The 21720-nt window shown below is 45.4% G+C and overlaps 1 protein-coding gene across 1 annotated transcript in view; it reads right to left on the bottom strand.

The window, feature by feature from the left end:
• LOC113116593 (threonylcarbamoyladenosine tRNA methylthiotransferase-like) overlaps positions 1-21720 on the bottom strand; it is a 157639-nt gene that overhangs the window by 103355 nt on the left and 32564 nt on the right. Inside the window, exon 4 of the mRNA XM_026284832.1 lies at positions 18573-18693. Within this exon, the coding sequence (XP_026140617.1) occupies positions 18573-18693 (121 nt within the window). The remainder of the gene's footprint in view (positions 1-18572; positions 18694-21720) is intronic.

The following is a 21720-nucleotide window of genomic DNA, read 5'->3' on the forward strand; positions in this document are numbered from 1 at the left end:
ACATATACACACACACACACACACACACACACACACACATTACAGCAGAACTGTTTCCAACACTCATAATAAATCATCATATTAGAATGATTTCTAAAGAATCATGTGATAGACTGGATGTCACATGTGACACTGAAGAATGGAGTAATGATGCTGAAAATTCAGCTTTGCATCACAGAAATAAATGATAATTTAAAGTATAATAAATAGAAAACAAATTATTTTAAATTGTAATAATATATCACAATATTAAATTTTTTCTGTATTTTTGATCAAATAAATGCAGGCTTGATGAGCAGAAGAAACTTCTTTCAAAAACATTAAAAATAGTAATGTTTCCAAACTTTTGGCCTGTACAGTATCCCCCAAAACTGCACAACTGTAGAGTAAAACATTAATAAAAAAAGTGATAATAAAAAATGCGTCTTAAAACTGACATGATTGTACAAAATCACAGTCTGGGGACTCAGAACTCAGAACAACTGCTAACATTAAGTTTAAGGTAAAAATAACTGCCATGAAATTATAGTATCTTAATCCTATGCAATAAATTGTTCTTTCACTACATCTCTTTACCTCTGTCTTTATCCTCTTCTCTTCTTTTTGGCACTGTATCTATCGCAGACTATGCTCATTTATAATGTGTCATGTAAATTCGGCCTTGCGTCACAATCAGGAAACTTTCACCGTGTCTAGAACTGGCGTGAGCTGCCAGGCCCGTTTCTACTAGCTTTGTGTTAACAAAAGCAGTGCTGTCTACATTGGATGCGGCGTCGGGCACGCTACACAACAAATTACCTACAACTGATCGTGCACGCGCTTTGTTTCTGATGCACTTCAAGCACTCGATGGGCGGGGGAAGATTGCTTTCACACACAACCCTTGAAGATCCCGTAACGACACGTGACATCAGCGCGTGACGTGTAATGTACGAGTCGACAACGCTTGGCACATTATACTTTAACTGAAGCAAGCAAACGGTCTCGGCGTCAGCACGGAAAGTGAGGAACTAACTGATCTCTGCTTCATTACAGTTTGCACATATGTTTTCGTCGCGAATGTTGATCTTCCTTCAAAACAGCCGGTAAAAAAGTCACGCGATAACGCGCGTCATCACTTCGATACGGAATTAGATCTGGCTTTTGTTCACACAGCGCTCGTTCCGGATCGATTACCGCAATGTTACTATGTCCCCGACCCGGGTTCGATTCGGTAATCAATTCCGGGACGTGGTTGCTTTCACACAGAAGGCGACCAGGCAATGTTAAGGGGATATTGCGGGTCCGACGTGCAGTGTGAAAGGGGCTAATGATTACACACACTTGCACACATACTAATGAGACGCGAGCACACACTCGCGTCTCATTAGTATGTGTGCAAGTGTGTGTGTGTTTGCGTGCGTGCGTGTGCAAATCTACTGGTAGCACATGTGCGACTGGATGTAAAATTCAGTCGCACACTCTCAAAATTTGGTCGCAAAATGCGACCATTTGGTCGCAGTCTGGAGCCCTGTATATATATTTTTATATGTATTGCTAAGAACTTCATTTGAACAACTTTAAAGATGATTTTTTTTATATTTAGTTTTTTTGCTCCCTCAGATTCCAGGTTTTCAAATAGTTGTATCTTAGACAAATATTGTCCTCCTAACAAACCACACATGAATGGAGAGATGATTTATTCAGCTTTCAGATGACGCATACATCTGTTTCGAAACATTTACCCTTATGACTGCTTTTGTGCTCCAGGGTCACATTTAACAGGACTGAAAGGAATACTGAATTTGTTGATAATGAAAATGCATTGGGATCAGCATTCATAGACATTCTGAACTCTGTTGGGGTTAGACGACACGTGTCAGGACCTCAATGATTCTTACTGTCGAAATCATACTCCAGATCCGGGATCCTCAAATCTGGCCCACGGATCCACTTTCCTGCAGAGTTTAGCTCTAACCCTAATCAAACACACCGGAGCATGCTAATCAATGTCTTCAGGATCATCAGAAGATCAGAGTTAGATGGGATTGATCAGGGCTGGAGATAACTCTGCAGAGCATTGGCCCTCCAGGACAAGATTTGCGGAATCCTGCTCTAGATTTAACACTGTCAGATGGAAATGCTCACTGGGCCAGACAACAGCAAAACACAGAAAACAGCACCAATGGAAGTCAAAGCCCTACTTTAGCTTAAGTTTGTTGTTTTCTTTCACACATTTGGCTGCAAGGTAAAGAGTCTGTTATCTATGCATTTCTGAGCACTGATCAATAAGTGTCTGGCAGGACATTTAGCTGTTTGTTTGCTGATGGAGCTCCAGCGAGAGCTGAGCGGACAGGAGCTCAGAGCCGAGAGTCAGGAGCGTCCAGGAGCTCAGAGCCGAGAGTCAGGAGCGTCCAGGAGCTCAGAGGCGAGTCAGGAGCGTCCAGGAGCTCAGAGGCGAGTCAGGAGCGTCCAGGAGCTCAGAGGCGAGAGTCAGGAGCGTCCAGGAGCTCAGAGGAGAGAGTCAGGAGCGTCCAGGAGCTCAGAGGCGAGAGTCAGGAGCGTCCAGGAGCTCAGAGGAGAGAGTCAGGAGCGTCCAGGAGCTCAGAGGCGAGAGTCAGGAGCGTCCAGGAGCTCAGAGGAGAGAGTCAGGAGCGTCCAGGAGCTCAGAGCCAAGTCAGGAGCGTCCAGGAGCTCAGAGGCGAGAGTCAGGAGCGTCCAGGAGCTCAGAGGAGAGAGTCAGGAGCGTCCAGGAGCTCAGAGGCGAGTCAGGAGCGTCCAGGAGCTCAGAGGCGAGAGTCAGGAGCGTCCAGGAGCTCAGAGGAGAGAGTCAGGAGCGCCCAGGAGCTCAGAGGAGAGAGTCAGGAGCGCCCAGGAGCTCAGAGGAGAGAGTCAGGAGCGTCCAGGAGCTCAGAGACAAGTCAGGAGCATCCAGGAGCTCAGAGGTGAGAGTCAGGAGCGTCCAGGAGCTCAGAGGAGAGAGTCAGGAGCGTCCAGGAGCTCAGAGGAGAGAGTCAGGAGCGTCCAGGAGCTCAGAGCCGAGAGTAAGGAGCGTCCAGGAGCTCAGAGCCGAGTCAGGAGCATCCAGGAGCTCAGAGACAAGTCAGGAGCATCCAGGAGCTCAGAGGAGAGAGTCAGGAGCGTCCAGGAGCTCAGAGCCGAGAGTCAGGAGCGTCCAGGAGCTCAGAGGAGAGAGTCAGGAGCGTCCAGGAGCTCAGAGGAGAAAGTCAGGAGCGTCCAGGAGCTCAGAGGCGAGAGTCAGGAGCGTCCAGGAGCTCAGAGGCGAGTCAGGAGCGTCCAGGAGCTCAGAGGAGAGAGTCAGGAGCGTCCAGGAGCTCAGAGCCGAGTCAGGAGCGTCCAGCAGCTCAGAGACAAGTCAGGAGCGTCCAGGAGCTCAGAAGCGAGTCAGGAGCGTCCAGGACCTCAGAGGAGAGAGTCAGGAGCGTCTAGGAGCTCAGAGGTGAGAGTCAGGAGCGTCCAGGAGCTCAGAGGAGAGAGTCAGGAGCGTCCAGGAGCTCAGAGCCGAGAGTCAGGAGCGTCCAGGAGCTCAGAGGCGAGAGTCAGGAGCGTCCAGGAGCTCAGAGGCGAGAGTCAGGAGCGTCCAGGAGCTCAGAGGCGAGTCAGGAGCGTCCAGGAGCTCAGAGGAGAGAGTCAGGAGCGTCCAGGAGCTCAGAGCCGAGTCAGGAGCGTCCAGCAGCTCAGAGACAAGTCAGGAGCGTCCAGGAGCTCAGAAGCGAGTCAGGAGCGTCCAGGAGCTCAGAGGAGAGAGTCAGGAGCGTCCAGGAGCTCAGACGAGAGAGTCAGGAGCGTCCAGGAGCTCAGAGGCGAGAGTCAGGAGCGTCCAGGAGCTCAGAGGCGAGAGTCAGGAGCGTCCAGGAGCTCAGAGGAGAGAGTCAGGAGCGTCCAGGAGCTCAGAGGTGAGAGTCAGGAGCGTCCAGGAGCTCAGAGGAGAGAGTCAGGAGCGTCCAGGAGCTCAGAGGAGAGAGTCAGGAGCATCCAGGAGCTCAGAGCCGAGAGTAAGGAGCGTCCAGGAGCTCAGAGCCGAGTCAGGAGCATCCAGCAGCTCAGAGACAAGTCAGGAGCATCCAGGAGCTCAGAGGAGAGAGTCAGGAGCGTCCAGGAGCTCAGAGCCGAGAGTCAGGAGCGTCCAGGAGCTCAGAGCCGAGAGTCAGGAGCGTCCAGGAGCTCAGAGCCGAGAGTCAGGAGCGTCCAGGAGCTCAGAGCCGAGTCAGGAGCATCCAGCAGCTCAGAGACAAGTCAGGAGCGTCCAGGAGCTCAAAAGCGAGTCAGGAGGGTCCAGGAGCTCAGAGGAGAGAGTCAGGAGCGTCCAGGAGCTCAGAGGAGAGAGTCAGGAGCTCAGAGGTGAGAGTCAGGAGCGTCCAGGAGCTCAGAGGAGAGAGTCAGGAGCGTCCAGGAGCTCAGAGCCGAGTCAGGAGCATCCAGCAGCTCAGAGACAAGTCAGGAGCGTCCAGGAGCTCAGAGGAGAGAGTCAGGAGCGTCCAGGAGCTCAGAGGAGAGAGTCAGGAGCGTCCAGGAGCTCAGAGGTGAGAGTCAGGAGCGTCCAGGAGCTCAGAGGAGAGAGTCAGGAGCGTCCAGGAGCTCAGAGCCGAGAGTCAGGAGCGTCCAGGAGCTCAGAGGCGAGTCAGGAGCATCCAGGAGCTCAGAGGAGAGAGTCAGGAGCGTCCAGGAGCTCAGAGGAGAGAGTCAGGAGCGTCCAGGAGCTCAGAGCCGAGTCAGGAGCATCCAGCAGCTCAGAAGCGAGTCAGGAGCGTCCAGGAGCTCAGAGGAGAGAGTCAGGAGCGTCCAGGAGCTCAGAGGAGAGAGTCAGGAGCGTCCAGGAGCTCAGAGGAGAGAGTCAGGAGCGTCCAGGAGCTCAGAGGAGAGAGTCAGGAGCGTCCAGGAGCTCAGAGGAGAGAGTCAGGAGCGTCCAGGAGCTCAGAGGAGAGAGTCAGGAGCGTCCAGGAGCTCAGAGCCGAGTCAGGAGCATCCAGCAGCTCAGAGACAAGTCAGGAGCGTCCAGGAGCTCAGAGGAGAGAGTCAGGAGCGTCCAGGAGCTCAGAGCCGAGAGTCAGGAGCGTCCAGGAGCTCAGAGGAGAGAGTCAGGAGCGTCCAGGAGCTCAGAGCCGAGTCAGGAGCATCCAGCAGCTCAGAGACAAGTCAGGAGCATCCAGGAGCTCAGAGGAGAGAGTCAGGAGCGTCCAGGAGCTCAGAGCCGAGAGTCAGGAGCGTCCAGGAGCTCAGAGGAGAGAGTCAGGAGCGTCCAGGAGCTCAGAGGAGAGAGTCAGGAGCGTCCAGGAGCTCAGAGGCGAGAGTCAGGAGCGTCCAGGAGCTCAGAGGAGAGAGTCAGGAGCGTCCAGGAGCTCAGAGGAGAGAGTCAGGAGCGTCCAGGAGCTCAGAGGTGAGAGTCAGGAGCGTCCAGGAGCTCAGAGGAGAGAGTCAGGAGCGTCCAGGAGCTCAGAGGAGAGAGTCAGGAGCGTCCAGGAGCTCAGAGGAGAGAGTCAGGAGCGTCCAGGAGCTCAGAGCCGAGAGTCAGGAGCGTCCAGGAGCTCAGAGGAGAGAGTCAGGAGCGTCCAGGAGCTCAGAGCCGAGTCAGGAGCATCCAGGAGCTCAGAGGAGAGAGTCAGGAGCGTCCAGGAGCTCAGAGCCGAGAGTCAGGAGCGTCCAGGAGCTTCTCCTCCCTGCAGCGCTGTGAGCTGAGCTAGAGCCAGGTCTGTGAGCCTCATTACAGCTCCTGAAGCTCAACAGAGTTTAACACAAACACACAACCACATCATGTGTAGACACTGATGAGCACGCTCACATCTGCTCCAGTCTACCCTCATCACTGCTCATTTATTGATTTATGATTTATTGATCTCATCGTTTCCTGATTGATGATCTGGAATATAAATCGCACTCTCTACATTAGAAAAACAAAAACAGTGACATTCCTGATATTAATTCCAATAACTACCAATTATATTCATGTCCTTCTATTAAAACAACAAAAAAAACTTTGTTGTGTGGTACTGAGGTGTAATTCAGTAGAGATCATGTTTGAATCATTACAGTTTAACACTGAGGAGGATCTGATGCAAATTTAGCAGCAAACGTCCACCCGAACAATCACAGAACACAGAGTGTGGCTGAGCGGCATTCTGGGTAATCCTGCTTTCACAGATCCAGGAGAATGTTGCGTCAGTAGTAATAGAGTGAGAGATAATGAACAGAGATGGCTGACAGCAGCGCTTGAAGGGTTTGAAGTGTATTTCAGTCATGTTACAGGATCCCAGGACCGGTCGGAGCTGCTCTTTCTCTGTGTTCATCACACCAGCACCAGACGCTTTCATCCACACGTCCATCTGAGCTGAGATTCATGCACACTTCAGCCGATCTACAGCATTCAGTGCATCATTGTGTATTAATGCAGGTGCTGCGTGATCTCATTATCGATAGATCCACAAGCGCAGGAACAAGATGCTTGCCATCACCAGGAGCTCTGGGTTTCTGCAGGTCTGGTAAAAGTATATTTCAAACAATTTTATGACCAAGCAAATAAATCTACCAAATAAATCTAATGGAATAAAGACTCAAGAAACAAGATACATTTACTGGAGATGCAAAATGACAAAGTTGTCTGCTACCATGAGAAAAATTATAATCAAGATCAAATATTTGTCAACAGGCTAAGAAAAATCAACTTCATTTAAATGGAAGCATATGTTTATTTTGCATTTCAAGTGCATATTTTGATTGAAATTATTAATTAAAGACTTTCTGCTCTGATTTAAAACCTTTTTAGGCCTTCGTTAATCTGAGAAATGGCAAATCAATTATTATTGATTATTACTACTACTACTAGTATGGTTCAGGTTTTTTTTTTTTTTTTTTTTTTTTAAAGCACTATTTTAGTTTTTGTTCACTATCAATTTTTAAAACTATCGGTTAATTATTCAGTATCCAGTGGTCCAAACTAGCTATCGGTATCAGCAAAATCCACTATCGGTCAACCACTAACTACAACTCTTTAGTGTACAAAAGTAAAACAAACAATATCCTTAACATCCACTGTTACAATGTATTATTACAACTATGAACTGCAAAATGAATGTACCAAAGGGTGGAGTTTAATTCACTATAGCTCTGACATTAAACCTCCGGAGTTGACAAACACGGATACGTGTTTTGTGGCATCTTCTACTGATAACCTCAAAAAGAGAAAACACTTTTTTTTTTTGATCGTACAGGTAAGAGCAATACATCAATCGAAACTGTAAAGGGTCTAGTTTTCTTTGAGTAAAGACATAAAACTTTGTGAACAACTTGGTCTGCGGTGATCATTTAGACACGCGTCATTAAAATGAACCGTAACTCAGTGAATACTCAACAAAGAGACATGAGAGATATATCTATAGAAAGCCTGAAATGTCTACTTTTAAAATAAAAAACTGCCAAAAACAGATATTCTGTAATTAGGTAATCCATATGAAAACAACGTGATGTCCGTTTTTCATGTCTCTCTTCATTATATCTAACGTGACCAAGTATGGTGACCCATACTCTAGAATTCGTACTCCGCATTTAACCCATCCAAAGTGCACACACAGAGAGCAGTGAACACACACACACACACACACACACAGCAGTGAACACACACACACACACTGTGAACACACACCTGGAGCAGTGGGCATCGTTTATGCTGCGGAGCCTGGGGGTTCGATGCCTTGCTCAAGGGCACCTCAGTCGTGGTATTGCCGGCCAGAGATTCAGACCCACAATCCTAGGGTTAGGAGTCAAACTCTCTAACCAGCAGCTTCAAAATCCTCAGTACTCCTCTTACTGGACCTGTGTGCTGCTTTTGACACCGTTAATCACCAGATTCTCCTGTCCACCCTCAGAAAGATGGGCATCTTTGGAACTGCACTCCTGTGGGTTAAGTCCTAACTCTCTGACAGATCCTTCAGTGTGTCTTGGAGGGGTGATGTTTCAAAGTCACAACACCTTGCTACTGGGGTTCCTCAAGGCTCAGTACTTGGACCACTTCTCTTCTCCATCTACATGACGTCATTAGGATCTGTCATTCAGAAGCATGGCTTTTCTTATCACTGCTACGCTGATGACACCCAACTCTACTTCTCATTCCAGCCAGATGACCCGACGGTAGCTGCTCGCATTTCAGCCTGTCTGAGTGACATTTCTAGCTGGATGAATGACCATCACCTTCAGCTTAACCTTATGAAGACAGAACTCCTGGTGATTCCAGCCAACCCATTGTTTCATCACAACTTCTCTACAGAGCTGGGTTCATCAACCATAACTCCTTCGAGGACAGCCAGAAACCTAGGAGTTGTGATGGATCATCAGTTAAGCTTCACTGACCACATTGCTACAACGACCCGCTCCTGCAGGTTTGCCTCATACAACATTAGGAAGATTAGACCCTTCCTGTCAGAGCAAGCCACCCAACTTCTTGTCCAAGCTCTTGTTCTCTCCAGACTGGACTATTGTAATGCTCTCCTGGCTCTTCCTGCATGTGCTCAAGCCTCTGCAGTTGATCCAGAATGCAGCAGCAAGGGTTGTCTTCAATGAGCCAAAAAAAGCTCACGTTACTCCTCTCCTCATCAGGTTACACTGGCTACCAGTAGCTGCTCGCATCAGATTCAAGGTACTAATGCTTGTCTACAAGACGACCACTGGCACGGCACCAACTTACCTAAACTCACTGGTTAAATCTTATGTGTCCTCCAGAAGTTTGCGCTCTTCAAGTGAACGACGCCTTGTGTTGCCATCCCAAAGAAGTTCAAAATCACTCTCACAGATCTTTTCCTGGACTGTGCCCAGCTGGTGGAATGACCTTCCAATCTCAATTTGAACAGCTGAGTCTTTACTCATTTTCAAGAAACATCTAAAGACTCATCTTTTTTGCCTACACTTAACCAACTAACACTAGCACTTTTCCTTTTCTTGTCTTTTCATTTATTAAAAAAAAAAAAAAAAAAAAAATGGTTAGCCTAATGGTTAGAGGGTTGGACTCCCAATCGAAGGGTTGTGGGTTCTAGTCTCTGTCCGGCAGGAATTGTGGGTGGGGGGAGTGCATGAACAGCTCTCTCTCCAACCTTCAATACCACGACTTAGGTGCCCTTGAGCAAGGCATCGAACCCCCAACTGCTCCCTGGGCACCACAGCATAAATGATGAACACTGCTCCGGGTGTGTGTTCACAGTGTGTGTGTGTGTTCACTGCTCTGTGTGTGTGCATTTCGGATGGGTTAAATGCAGAGCACAAATTCTGAGTATGGGTCACCATACTTGGCTGAATGTCACTTCACTTCACTTCACCTGACTGCTTCTATTGTTCTCATTTGTAAATCGCTTTGGATAAAAGCGTCTGCTAAATGATTAAATGTAAATGTTAAAAAAAAATAGTTTTCCTGTTTTGTAAAGAACTGAACTTCTGCTCACCAGGCCTGCATTTATTTGATCCAAAATACATAGTTACATTTCCTAAAGCAGTAATATTGTGAAATATTTTTACTATTTAAAATAACTGCTTTCTATTTGAATACATGTAACAATTTAATTTATTCCTGTGATCAAAGCTAAATTTTCAGCATCGTTACTCCAGTCTTAGTCCAAGTGTAACAATATACTGTACACTATACCATTCAAAAGCTTGGAGTCAGTATATACAGAATTTAAGACTTTTATTTTGCACATACATGATAAATACAATAATCATGTAACAAACTATGCTGTTTTTCAATTCACCAAAAAAAAAAAAAAAAATTATATATATATATATATATATGATGGACATAAATGATGCCCACTGCTCCGGGTGTGTGTGTGTTCACGGTGTGTGTGTGCACTTTGGATGGGTTAAATGCGGAGCACAAAACTTCACTTTTCACTAACTTCTCCAGGCCCCAACACCCCCTATACCTCAGAGGGTTAAAAACAGAAGATAGGGGAAGAGTTTTCTCCTTTGTGTTGAATTCGGTTTATTCTGCTCTCATAACTATACACTGTTTCAGCATTAGCATTCATCATTGTTCTCCGCTCCTGTGACCCGTCAGAACAGAGCTGAGACCCTGTGGTGGCTGTTCTGCTCTATTCTCACTGATAAACAGCTCAATGATGAGGCTCCAGAGGTTCAGTTCTCTCCACACAGACGGCACAGAACATCAGAGTCTGATTAGACACCTGCAGTAAATAACTTCTTAATTACTTCTGCTGAAAGCTGCTCGCCGTGGCTGCGTGTGCCTGTCATTAATTACACCAGCGATACATACGGACAATATACTTCATCACAGCGCGGGGCTAACGGGCCCCTGGTGAGAGTAACCCGCTTTACTCTTTGTTACCGGTTCAACAGTCCTGTGACAGAAAGACAATGCTGAGAGCTCCCCGGACGCTCCCCACTCCCTACATTTATTAATCTGAGTCCCGCGAGTGAGACGCAGCTAAATTACGCTGACCCCCGCCAGCGAGCAGACGCCCATGAGGATGGGTCAGACACGATAACAGCTCGCAGGAGCACGGTGAAACGGGGGCTTGTTTGGGGTTTACTTAAGAGCGTAATTAAAGAAGTTTGAACTGAGAAGCACAGCTCTGCCAGTGGTTCATCATTGTGTTTGAAGGACGGAGGAAAGTCAACAGACAAAGCCTCAGATAGAGACAAAAACTGATCCACACTGCAGTGCTACGACACTCAGAACCTTTGCAGAACATCACTGAAGAATCAAACCGCTACAGGAGTGGGTTTTCCTCAACCAACTGCAGAAACACAGGAAAAACCTCAAGCAGTATTCACAGAGGGCCGTCTGAAAGACCAATGAACAAAGAGCTGAGTTTGTCTTCAGTGTCTGCTGGGAATCTGAGAGATGCATTATCTTCTTCTCCATTAATTGGACCCAGTTTATAAGAGTAGCTTTTATCCAGAGCAGAGCAGGCTGAGCCAAAAGACAAAGCTGTATAAATGGACTGTCAACACCCTTTTCCAACTGATCAAGCAGATCATATTGGCTGAGAAGAGACTGAGACTGTAAACAATCAGACACCTGGAGCATGGCCCAAAGTAAAACACAAGGCAAAACGGGACAATTTGAGGAAAGCTTCCAGGTTCTCTCCGATCTGAAGCAGGAAGAGCTCTTCAATGATGTTTGGCTCAGTTCAGGATGCTCTGTGTGTGTTTGAGTTTTCCTCTCTTACTCCCAAACAGCACATTCAATCCCTAACAGAGGACATTCAAGCATCTCGGTGATGCTTCATTTGCTGACAGCTTTGTCTTCACCGTGTTCTTTGTATTTGTGTCACTGAAGTAATCTCAGGTTTTCCATAACGGCATGTTTACCGTCACCAACGCCATCGTACGCGTGCAGGTTTAGCTCTTACTACTTTCCTGCAGTTGCCAAAGACATTGAATGCTCCTACAATAGCCCTGAAACGGGTGACTAATCAAACACAAGTAAATGAGTGAAAGTGATCAGGCAAATCATTGTTTCAGGTTCAGTTCAAGTAGACATCCTCACATTCACCATCTTACTGTTCAACTTCACACTCAAATGATCAGACTGTTAATATTATCTGTAGTAAATAAAATTATCTTTGCTATTGGATTCAGGAAAGAGAGCTCTGGCTTGGCTTTGAATGGCTGGCTTCCCCATCTGGACTGTAAAGAGGATAACATTAGGAGAGGATGGATGACCGCTGTAAGAGCCCATGCTGACCAAACGTACAGCCAGTGATCATCCAGACGGCCTGTGAATGAAGCCCCTCTCTACCTCAGTAGATGTTCATCGTCTCAGACTGACTGGAGAATCCGTCATCTGTGCTGAGCTCATGACCCAATCTCACAATAAACCTCTCCGCATTCATAACGGCAGGAATAACTGCCTCGTATTCCCAGGTCAGCCGCGAGTCTGAGAGAGCTATTGTGTGTGTCATCAGACGTCACCTCAGGGAATAGAGCTGTCCGACAGCAGAATCATTCAGAGAGCAGCCATCCCTCCAGGGGCCCGAACATCAGGGGACGACACACACACACACACACACACACACACACACGCTACGAGACTCCAGCGGTGGAAACACCACCAATACCTGCTCATCTACATCAGCACACACAGAGAAACCCTGCCCTAGTTCTTCTCAAACACATGAGGAACTACTGAAACCGTTTGGCCCCGGAAACAATGAACATAAATAATCCACTGAACAGGATTGAGAGATAATCCCAGAAAAATGGAGACGGAGCCTAACGGAGATGAAGATCCCTAACACTCAGATTCATTCTGCGGCCCTGAGCAACACAGAACAAAACAGATCATATCATCAATCTCACAAAGCCACACATCAGACTACAGGCGTCTTCAGAGCCAATTACTGACCTCAACACACACACTCACACACACACACACACACACACACACACACACACACACACACACACACACACTCACACCATTATCCTTCATATTATAAGCGTCACAGGCAAAACACATTAAGAACCATTTGTGAATTAGTTTATTATATTCAAAACAGTCATAACATATTTAGCATATTGAGCATTGTGCCCCCTTATCTTGAGTTTGGGATTCATTCTTGTTCATTTTTGGAGGTACTGTTGCCCTAAAACCCGGTCCTGTTGAGGTCCGGTCTGCGATTTCTTCCGAGGGAAGGGGTGTGCGATATGAATATTTCTGACTGTGGACGATAAAAATGTCTCAATGAGCTGCTTTTGAAGAAATATCGTATTATGCTGCACGCACAATCTATCAGCTGCAGTTCTGGCGGCACGTATTGAATATCCTGCGACAACTGACATATCCAGAAAAACATATGAGAAAAACACAAAACTAAGGTGGGAGCTCTACTCCCTTCCACCGCTGACCTTCAGAGAGCTAAGGACACAGAGAAACCCTTGACAGAACAGGGCAAACACAATTAACTCAACATTACGTTCAGCTGAAGACTTGAGCTGGTTAGGAGGCATGAACGTCCATCAGACAGCAGATTGACATCTCCTGAGCAGAAACAGAGTCGTTCTGACCGATTCCAGCATCGTCTCACTATTTCCATCCGCTCAGGCTGCTACAGACAGACAGACGAGTGGAATTCAAGTGGAAGAGCAGCAATGAAATACAGAAGAGGAATAGAGGAGTGCAACCAGCAGACAATGCTCCAGGAAGATTCATTCATAAATGCTAAACACATAACATGGTCAACTGAATGCTAAACGTGAATCCAGGGAGCAAACGTGGAACTCTGACTTTAACTACTGATGGAGAACATGCCAAAACTAAATACATGTAAACGCATGTAAATAGAAAGAAAAGCAACAACAACTGTGCACGTGTTCTACATCACTGCTCTTGTGAGATTTCTCTGTGAGAAATTCTGTTTGATCATTCATTTATTCTTTAGGATCAATTAAAATGGACTCAAATGGTTCAAAAGTGCACCGTTTTCATGATTTCAGGCTCGGGAGGTCAGAGTTTCAGAAGATCCAGGAAGCTCAGGTGAAGCCTGGAGCTCAAAGGCAAGATGCATTATTCATGATGTGTAAATACAGCAACAACACAATGTGAACGGCATTCTACAGAGATACGTTTAATATGTGTGACATCTGAAATAAATGAATTCAAGAACATCTGAATGAATTGAAAGGTTAATGGCGTTGTGTGGAGCTCTCTGGAGAGAGACGGCTGATATTACAACCAGTGAAGCTGAATTTCAATGAAGGTATCCAAGGTCAAGCTCTTATCACCGCAATCGCTGGACATGAAGAGACTCCGCTGTTAGACAGTGAAATGTGTTTTATACACAGAACAGTGCTGCGGTTTCTTTACCTAAACCTCTCTGAATGCTTCATCTGCCCAGAAACTACAGGGCAATGCATCTTGTGTGGAAATAAATGCATCTGGTGATTGGTTTGTCTCTCTTCCATGATGTGCTCCAGCAGCGGTGAGGAACAGCTGCTCCAGACTGGAGCCAGTGGAAACTCATAAGCTAATGTTTTTCACAGGACACGTCTCTCTGATCAGAGCAGGACGAGCCAGAAAGAGCTGCAGACGAGGGACTCTCGCTGTAACACCAGACTCTGATCAAGAGCATGTCAGCAGCCGTCGTCTCACTCCTTCAGGAGCGGTGTTTGAAAGAATCCATGTGAAGATAAACACTTTAAAAGCGCTTTAGACTTTAGACTCTGCCCCGGTACGAGTTGACAAGCTGTTCATTAGTCTGTTTAATGAAATACGATCAAATGTAGTTGCAATAAATGCATTAAGAATCCGTACACCTGCAGCAGTGGAGGACTATTATTCTGCTGCGTGAAACTGCGGAGACGTTTTTTTATTTTTTCGATTTTAATATAAAAATATTAAAAACTAATATTATATATATATATATATATATATAGAGAGAGAGAGAGAGAGAGATATATAGAAATATATAAGAAAACTGTTTGGAGGCAAAATATATATTTATAAATATATATAAAGTAGATTCTTTTGCCTCCAAACGGTTTTCTTTTTTGACCAGGCACAAACGCGGCAGACGTGTTCATCCATCAGTCTCAGGACAGGACGTCAAATACTTCATGTTTCTGGAAGAGTTCATGTGTTCATCTGACCTTTATAGCAACACTGAGCTTCTCCAAAAACCATTCCAGCTGCTTCAGGCTTCAGTAAACTACTGCCAGCAATCCCACCGCCGTCAAATAAAACAGCTGCTATCAGCCATCTGGGAAAACGGTCACAGAGGAGGAGAAAAACTGTGTGGAGCTCGAGAACAAACACAAAACTAAAGCTACATAACTAAAGAGAACAACCCCGTCTTACAGATATATATAACCTCAAAAACTGCAGTGAAAAGTGTGTTTCAATCAAGTCAAACAAGTTCAGAGCATTGAAATGGCATTCACACTTTACATTTCTAAATGAAAGAGTGAAGCAGATGTTTACAGAGAGTCGAAGAGTGAGGAAAGGAAAAATAAGAAGAACTGATGAAAAAAGACTGGTCCAAGGCAGAGCAAGTGATTCGGCTAAAAGCCTCAGTCCATTTTTCCTAGAACAACACAGAATCCAAACCAAACACAACATAAGATTACAGCAACCAACAAACAATCTGTCCGTCCACATCAGACATGCCAAAATCCATCAAACATCACAGCCAATCAGAGAAGTGTGGGTGGAGCCTCTCTCACACTCTCAATGAAATGGATAAAATAAATGATAAAAAATTACAAACTTTAACATTACTGAAAATACATACTACGTGACTGATTCCATTTTTCATGAAATATACTTGTTTGTTCACACTGACTTTACAACTTCTCAATATCCCTCCTCGTCTCCTCGCTCCTCCGTCCTGTGACCCGGAAACTGATCGAGCACAGTCGTCTTGAAGGACATCTCAATTCTCTAATTGGACCACGAGGATCGAGGATCGAGGATCGAGGAGGGAGGAGGGAGGAGGCTTCATGAGGAGCGAGGGTACACAGGTGTATCCTATGCAGAAGTCTTTTATCGACTGATGCACGTATAAATTCTCCTCCACTTCACATCTGTTGTAATAATTTTTATTTAAATTTTACCATTTCACTTCAAATAAACCAGGCATGTCATATATTTCAAACAGGGCATCTTGCTTTATTAATATTTATTATGAATGTCTTAATTAACAAACTTTAACAACATAAGGGCAGATCCCTTAAATCACAGCTAATGACACTGAAGTAACGCTGAACGGAGTGAGGATAAATCATTTCACTTGATTCAAGTCTTCCATCCTCACGTCTTTTCCTTGCGTCCTTCCCTCGCATCCTGAAGAGGTGGAGCTAAGACACGAGGAAAGGAAACGAGGAAAGGAAGCGAGGATGCACAAATAAGAATTGAGAAGCACTCTATGTCTATCTATTTGCCATTTTAAGATGAATTGCTTGAAGTATTCGCCCAACTGTGAGTCGCTTTGGATAAGTGTTTGCAAAATGAATAAAGGTAAAATAAATTCCCTTGATCTTTTGACACATACGAGGCCATTGCACTATAAAAACATCCTGAAAGTTTCAGAACTCAAAACAGTCATTAGTCAGATCACTACCTGCTTGGCCTGTTGCCTGTTTAGCTCCTCCCACTGACTCCTGGTCGCTATCAATCAGACACAACGATTAGCCAATCACAGCAGTGAGCGTTTACTTCACAATCTACAATCCTCCACATGTTCAAACAAAGCGTACTGATGATAGGGTTAAAAACAGAGAAATTGCCTATTACTTCTAAATTAGTTTTTTATTTTATGTTTATGTAAAAATCTTGATAATATAAGCAGATCACAGAGAACAAAAAACCATAATAAAGGCAGTTCATGGCCACTTTAACGCCCGAACCAGAGTAAACACAATCAGATCTGGAGGAGGATCTGAGCCTGGGACAGAGATGAGAGGCTGGATGACGGATGGGACGTCCTGTCGACGGAGAGAAAACTCACAGAGAGCTCTCTATCTGCACCGTCTCCAGAGGACAGGCCTGATGTGAGAGCAGCTCGAGAGCAAAGACCGCTCTAGTGTTGAATAAAGACACACTGACACAGAGGAGATAACGTCACACATGAATACACATGACTCTGAACACCTCGTGTGATTATTACACTCCAGACACCACTGATGATTCAAACTGAACTGTCCATTATTTTGGCTGCATTTATCATCAATGTATCAGTTATGTGCTATCCTTCTGTTTTTTTTGTTTTTTTTGTTTTTTTTTTGCCAGATAAACAACATAATTAAATATTACAAATTTGAAATGATTGTTAGCAGTTTGTAGTATAGTTTCTCAAAAGCAGCTTGACTGTAAATGTTAAATAACTAAAGTTCACAACTGATGATGTTGTGTGTGTGTGTTTGTGTGTGTGTGTGTGTGTGTGTATAATGACATGGGTATGACACAGGTATTACAAGGAGAGGGTGACTTATGAGGACATAACCCATGTCCCCATTTTTCAAAACACTTATAAATCATACAGAATGAGTTTTTTTGAGAAAGTAAAAATGCACAAAGTTTCCTGTGAGGGTTAGGGTTAGGTGTAGGGTTGGTGAAGGGACATAGAATATACAGTTTCTACAGAATAAAAACCATTACACCTATGGGATGAACACACTTTACAAAAAAGTGTGTGTGTGTGTGTGTGTGTGTGTGTGAGTGATCCTGGTGTCCCTTCGAAACACACACATCTCTGAGCAGCTCTCTCGCAGGACTAACACTGGAGTGTTGATCTGGATGATGTTCAGGTTTACACCGAGAGATTGAGGTGATGAAAGATCTCACAGCGTCTCATCGGCTCTTTCTGCGCTGCTGCTTGTGTTGAGATGAACACAGGACAGCCCTGGATCAGCCAGTTCTCACACAGAGACGCACAGCTCAACTACAGCAACAATGATGCTCTCTGTGTTATACAGTGAGGACAGACGGCACACGACTCCTCACAGGATCGAACACTGGGAGTCGAATGTGTTTGTCCTCCAGATGACACACATCACGTGAACACAACAGAAAACCCATCCAGGCTGCTTCTAAACAACTCTCTTCTCTCTTCTCTCTTCTCAGGAAAAAGAAAATCCTCTCCATGACTGCCATTGGCTCATCTGTGTTCGAGGGGAGGGGCTTATGGATAGGTCAACTGCCTTCAGTAAAGAGCTCAAAGCTCACGACTTGCAGCTAGAGTTTGCTCAAAAAGCCCTTTTGCTTAGAAAATCCTCCCGAGTACAGACTTCACTGGGCAGGAAAACACGGCAGAACGTCCTAAAGTCCCAAAACAGCATGTTCTCCTCCCATGAAGACTCTCCTCCGCGTCTCGAGGTGATTCCATTTGCATCTCATTTGGTTCTAAGTGGCTCAGAGAGACGAGCTTCTAATTAAGCCGCCGGGATGCTGGGGATTTGTTGAACGCTGTCGAGCAAACAGGCAGATTACGGAGCGACCTCTGGAGATCGTCAGACACACAGCCTCCGGTCCAGCTGTGTCCTCACTGAAGGGTCAGCTCACAGGACCAGACCGCTGCTGTCAGGACGCTGGAGCACCGGGGTCAGAGGCACACACACACACACACGGCAGACGGGACACTGCTTCTCTGTTTGCTCACACATCTGGGCTTCAGAGAGAAGCTACACTTGTTTGTACTGATGCTCGAGCTCCAGTGAATCTGACGCTGGACATCACTGTACACGGACCTGCCTGAGGAGCAGTTTCTCTGATAGTATTTCAGTTATCATATCACGTGTGTTTCCTGTCAGCTGTTCAGAATCAGAATCAATGGCAACATCTTTCTCATCTAATTGGTCAGTCTCAGATGGCTTGCACACACACCGAATCATTTCCAGCAGATTCTTACAGCAACACATACATCACAAACTAACACAAAAAGAGATGTGGACTGCACACACACACACACACACACACACACACACACACGTGGGGTTTTATGGGTTCATTCCGCAGGTGTAATGGTCTTTCTCCTGTACAGACTGTATTTTCTATCCTCTTACCCTAACTCTACCTCTCACACAAAATCCAGTGAGCCTGAATCGTTCATGAGTGTCTGTCCGTTCACATCTTACCCTGTGTTGATGGAAATGATTTCAATCAGCGGGTTCTTCCTGATCTTGGGCAGATCCAGCCGCGCTCCTCCCAGACGCTTGCCTTTCTCCTTCTTCTGACCCAGCAGACGCACGGAGTGACCTGCAACACACACACACACACACATCACCCGAGGAACAGAATCATCACACCCCAGTCCATCAATACAAGCTGATGCCAAAGAGAAAACAGAACAAAGCATTGTGCTCCTTTCCAACAATCACACATTAGCTTCAGGCCACGAGAGAGAGAGAGTGAGACAGAGAGAGAGACGTGAGACATGACCGTAAATACATCCCCATCATTCAGAGTCCCTGAGCTGAACCCTCCAGGTGTTCACACTAGAGGTCGACCGATGTATCAGTTTACCGATTAATCGGCACCGATAGTTGATTGCTGGAACAATCTGTTATCTACAAAAATCCATGCCGATAGTTTTCTGGGTTGAGTCCGTTGCTGGAGCGGGGTCAGGGTTCATTATACAGTGTGACAGCGTCCTCTAGTGGCTGAATCACTGACAGCACGTGCTGTGTGTTTAGACACGTGATGCTGAACAGAGAGAGACACTTCAGACAGAAAACACTGATGCTCCTCAGAGTGCCATTCACATAGTTGAACATTAAATTACATTATATTCGCCCTGAATCCTTGTTAATGTACATAAATAGACATAAATAGACACCTTCATTTATAGAGCTATAATATAGATCGTTCTTTCGGTTTGCTTTGATTTTTACACAGTGAACTTCAAACTTATCTGTGTCTCATTGTTCATTCTTGAAGTAAACTTGTGTCTGTTTGGTGAATAAATGCATTGTTTTAGAGCGCTGCTCGCGTCTGGAGTGTGTGTGATACCGGTGAGTTCTCCGACTCAGCGCTGCTCTTATTCTGATTAGATCATCATTAAGTGTTCAATTACAGAAGCAGTTCAAGTGTGAGAGTATACATTGTGCTGGTATAATTGTAGGGCTCTATGATTTCTGTGACGCGGATCACCAAAAAAAAAAGATTCCTGCATGTTCTGCGTGACGGTCAATGAATGGCGCAGACGCAAGGTTTCATTTTTAACACATATAATTTTACTGAAGCATGTGATACTCGCGGTGATTTCAGCATTTGCACCTGTCTCACAAACAGATTTCATTGGGCCCTGTTAAGAGTGTGGTAATTTCTACATTTACTATTACTATTATTACTTTTATTATTACTACTACTGCTACTACTACTACTACTAGTAGTAGTATGGTTCAGTCCTTTTTAATTTTTTTATAAATAAAGCACTATTTTAGTTTTTGTTCAATATCCATTTGCAAAACTATCGGTTAATTAATCGGTATCGGCCAGTGTGGTCCTATCTAGCTATCAGTATCAGCAAAATCCAATATCGGTCGAACTCTAGTTCACACACACACACACACACACCTTACATTACAACAACATGGAAATGAACTCAGGTTCCAAGAAATGCTGCAATAAAAGAGATCTGAGACTGACACACACTGTAACAACCTGTTCCACACACACAACCCCTTTATTCACACAACAATACACAGTTATTCTGATAATGGTTTTAAATAAATAATCCTGAATAAAGGAATAACAGGGTCTGTGACAAACATCTTGAGCATGATGTATGTCTGCACAGAAGAATTGTGGGAACTGCATCCATTAGAGACTCTGAAAGGCCTAGACACATCCACTGTAATCATCAACTGTATTTGTCCAAGACTGTGACAAAACCTGTGACTTCTTCCACAGAGCACGAGGCAGTCAGAGACGCTCTTCTCTGTGTGACACATGTGCTACTATATTCCAGGTCTTCTGAAGTCAGATCAAACCTCAACCACGGCCGGCAACATTTACATTTAATCATTTAGCAGATGCTTTTATCCAAAGCGATTTACAAATGAGAACAATAGAAGCAGTCAGGTCAACAAGAGAACAACAACAGTATACAAGCGCCATGACAAGTCTCAGTTAGTCTAGTATAGAACGCATAGCCAGGTTTTTTTTTTTTTTTTTTTTTTGAAAAGACAAGAAAAGAAGGGAAAGTGCTAGTATTAGTTGGTTAAGTGCTGGCGAAAAAGATGAGTCTTTAGATGTTTCTTGAAAATGAGTAAAGACTCAGCTGTACGAATTGAGATTGGGAGGTCATTCCACCAGCGGGACACAGTCCAGGAAAAGATCTGTGAGAGTGATGTTGAACTTCTTTGGGATGGCACCACAAGGCGTTGTTCACTTGCAGAGCGCAAACTTCTGGAGAGCACATAAGATTTAACCAGTGAGTTTAGGTAAGTTGGTGCCGTGCCAGTGGTCGTCTTGTAGGCAAGCATCAGTACCTTGAATTTGATGCGAGCAGCTACTGGTAGCCAGTGTAACCTGATGAGGAGAGGAGTAACATGAGCTTTTTTTGCCTCATTGAAGACAACCCTTGCTGCTGCATTCTGGATCAACTGTAGAGGCTTGACAGTACATGCAGGAAGAGCCAGGAGAGCATTACAATAGTCCAGTCTGGAGAGAACAAGAGCTTGGGCAAGAAGTTGGGTGACTTGCTCTGACAGTAAGGGTCTAATCTTCCTAATGTTGTATAAGGCAAACCTGCAGGAGCGGGTCGTTGTAGCAATGTGGTCAGTGAAGCTTAATTGATGATCCATCACAACTCCTAGGTTTCTGGCTGTCCTCGATGGAGTTATGGTTGACGAACCCAGCTGTATGGAGAAGCTGTGATGAAACAATGGGTTTCTCCAGAACAGAGCCAGCGTCCCTCACTTCTTCTGATAACAGGTCTGATAGTGTCAGAGGGCTCACGTGACCTCACACACCTCAGCCTCCGTTTAATAGCAGACACATATGTAATAATTCATACAACCATCTACATGCAAATAACAGAAAGAAAGGATCCGAGGCCAGAGGTATGACAGAGTCTCCTGTGTCTCGATCCTCTGGAGAAGAGACAGACGACATCACACAGGAACCCAAGCGATCACCAGCTATATCCAGAACAATCAAGCTCACAGACACCTGAGATCTACAACACTAGAGCTCTTCAGAAGTCATGTGTCATCCATACATTTCAGTGTTCTGATCAGAGTCTTTACTGACACGGAGCACAGATCCACTGATCTGACC

This window comes from Carassius auratus, chromosome 16, assembly GCF_003368295.1.
Source record: "Carassius auratus strain Wakin chromosome 16, ASM336829v1, whole genome shotgun sequence".
Classification (NCBI taxonomy): domain Eukaryota; kingdom Metazoa; phylum Chordata; class Actinopteri; order Cypriniformes; family Cyprinidae; genus Carassius; species Carassius auratus.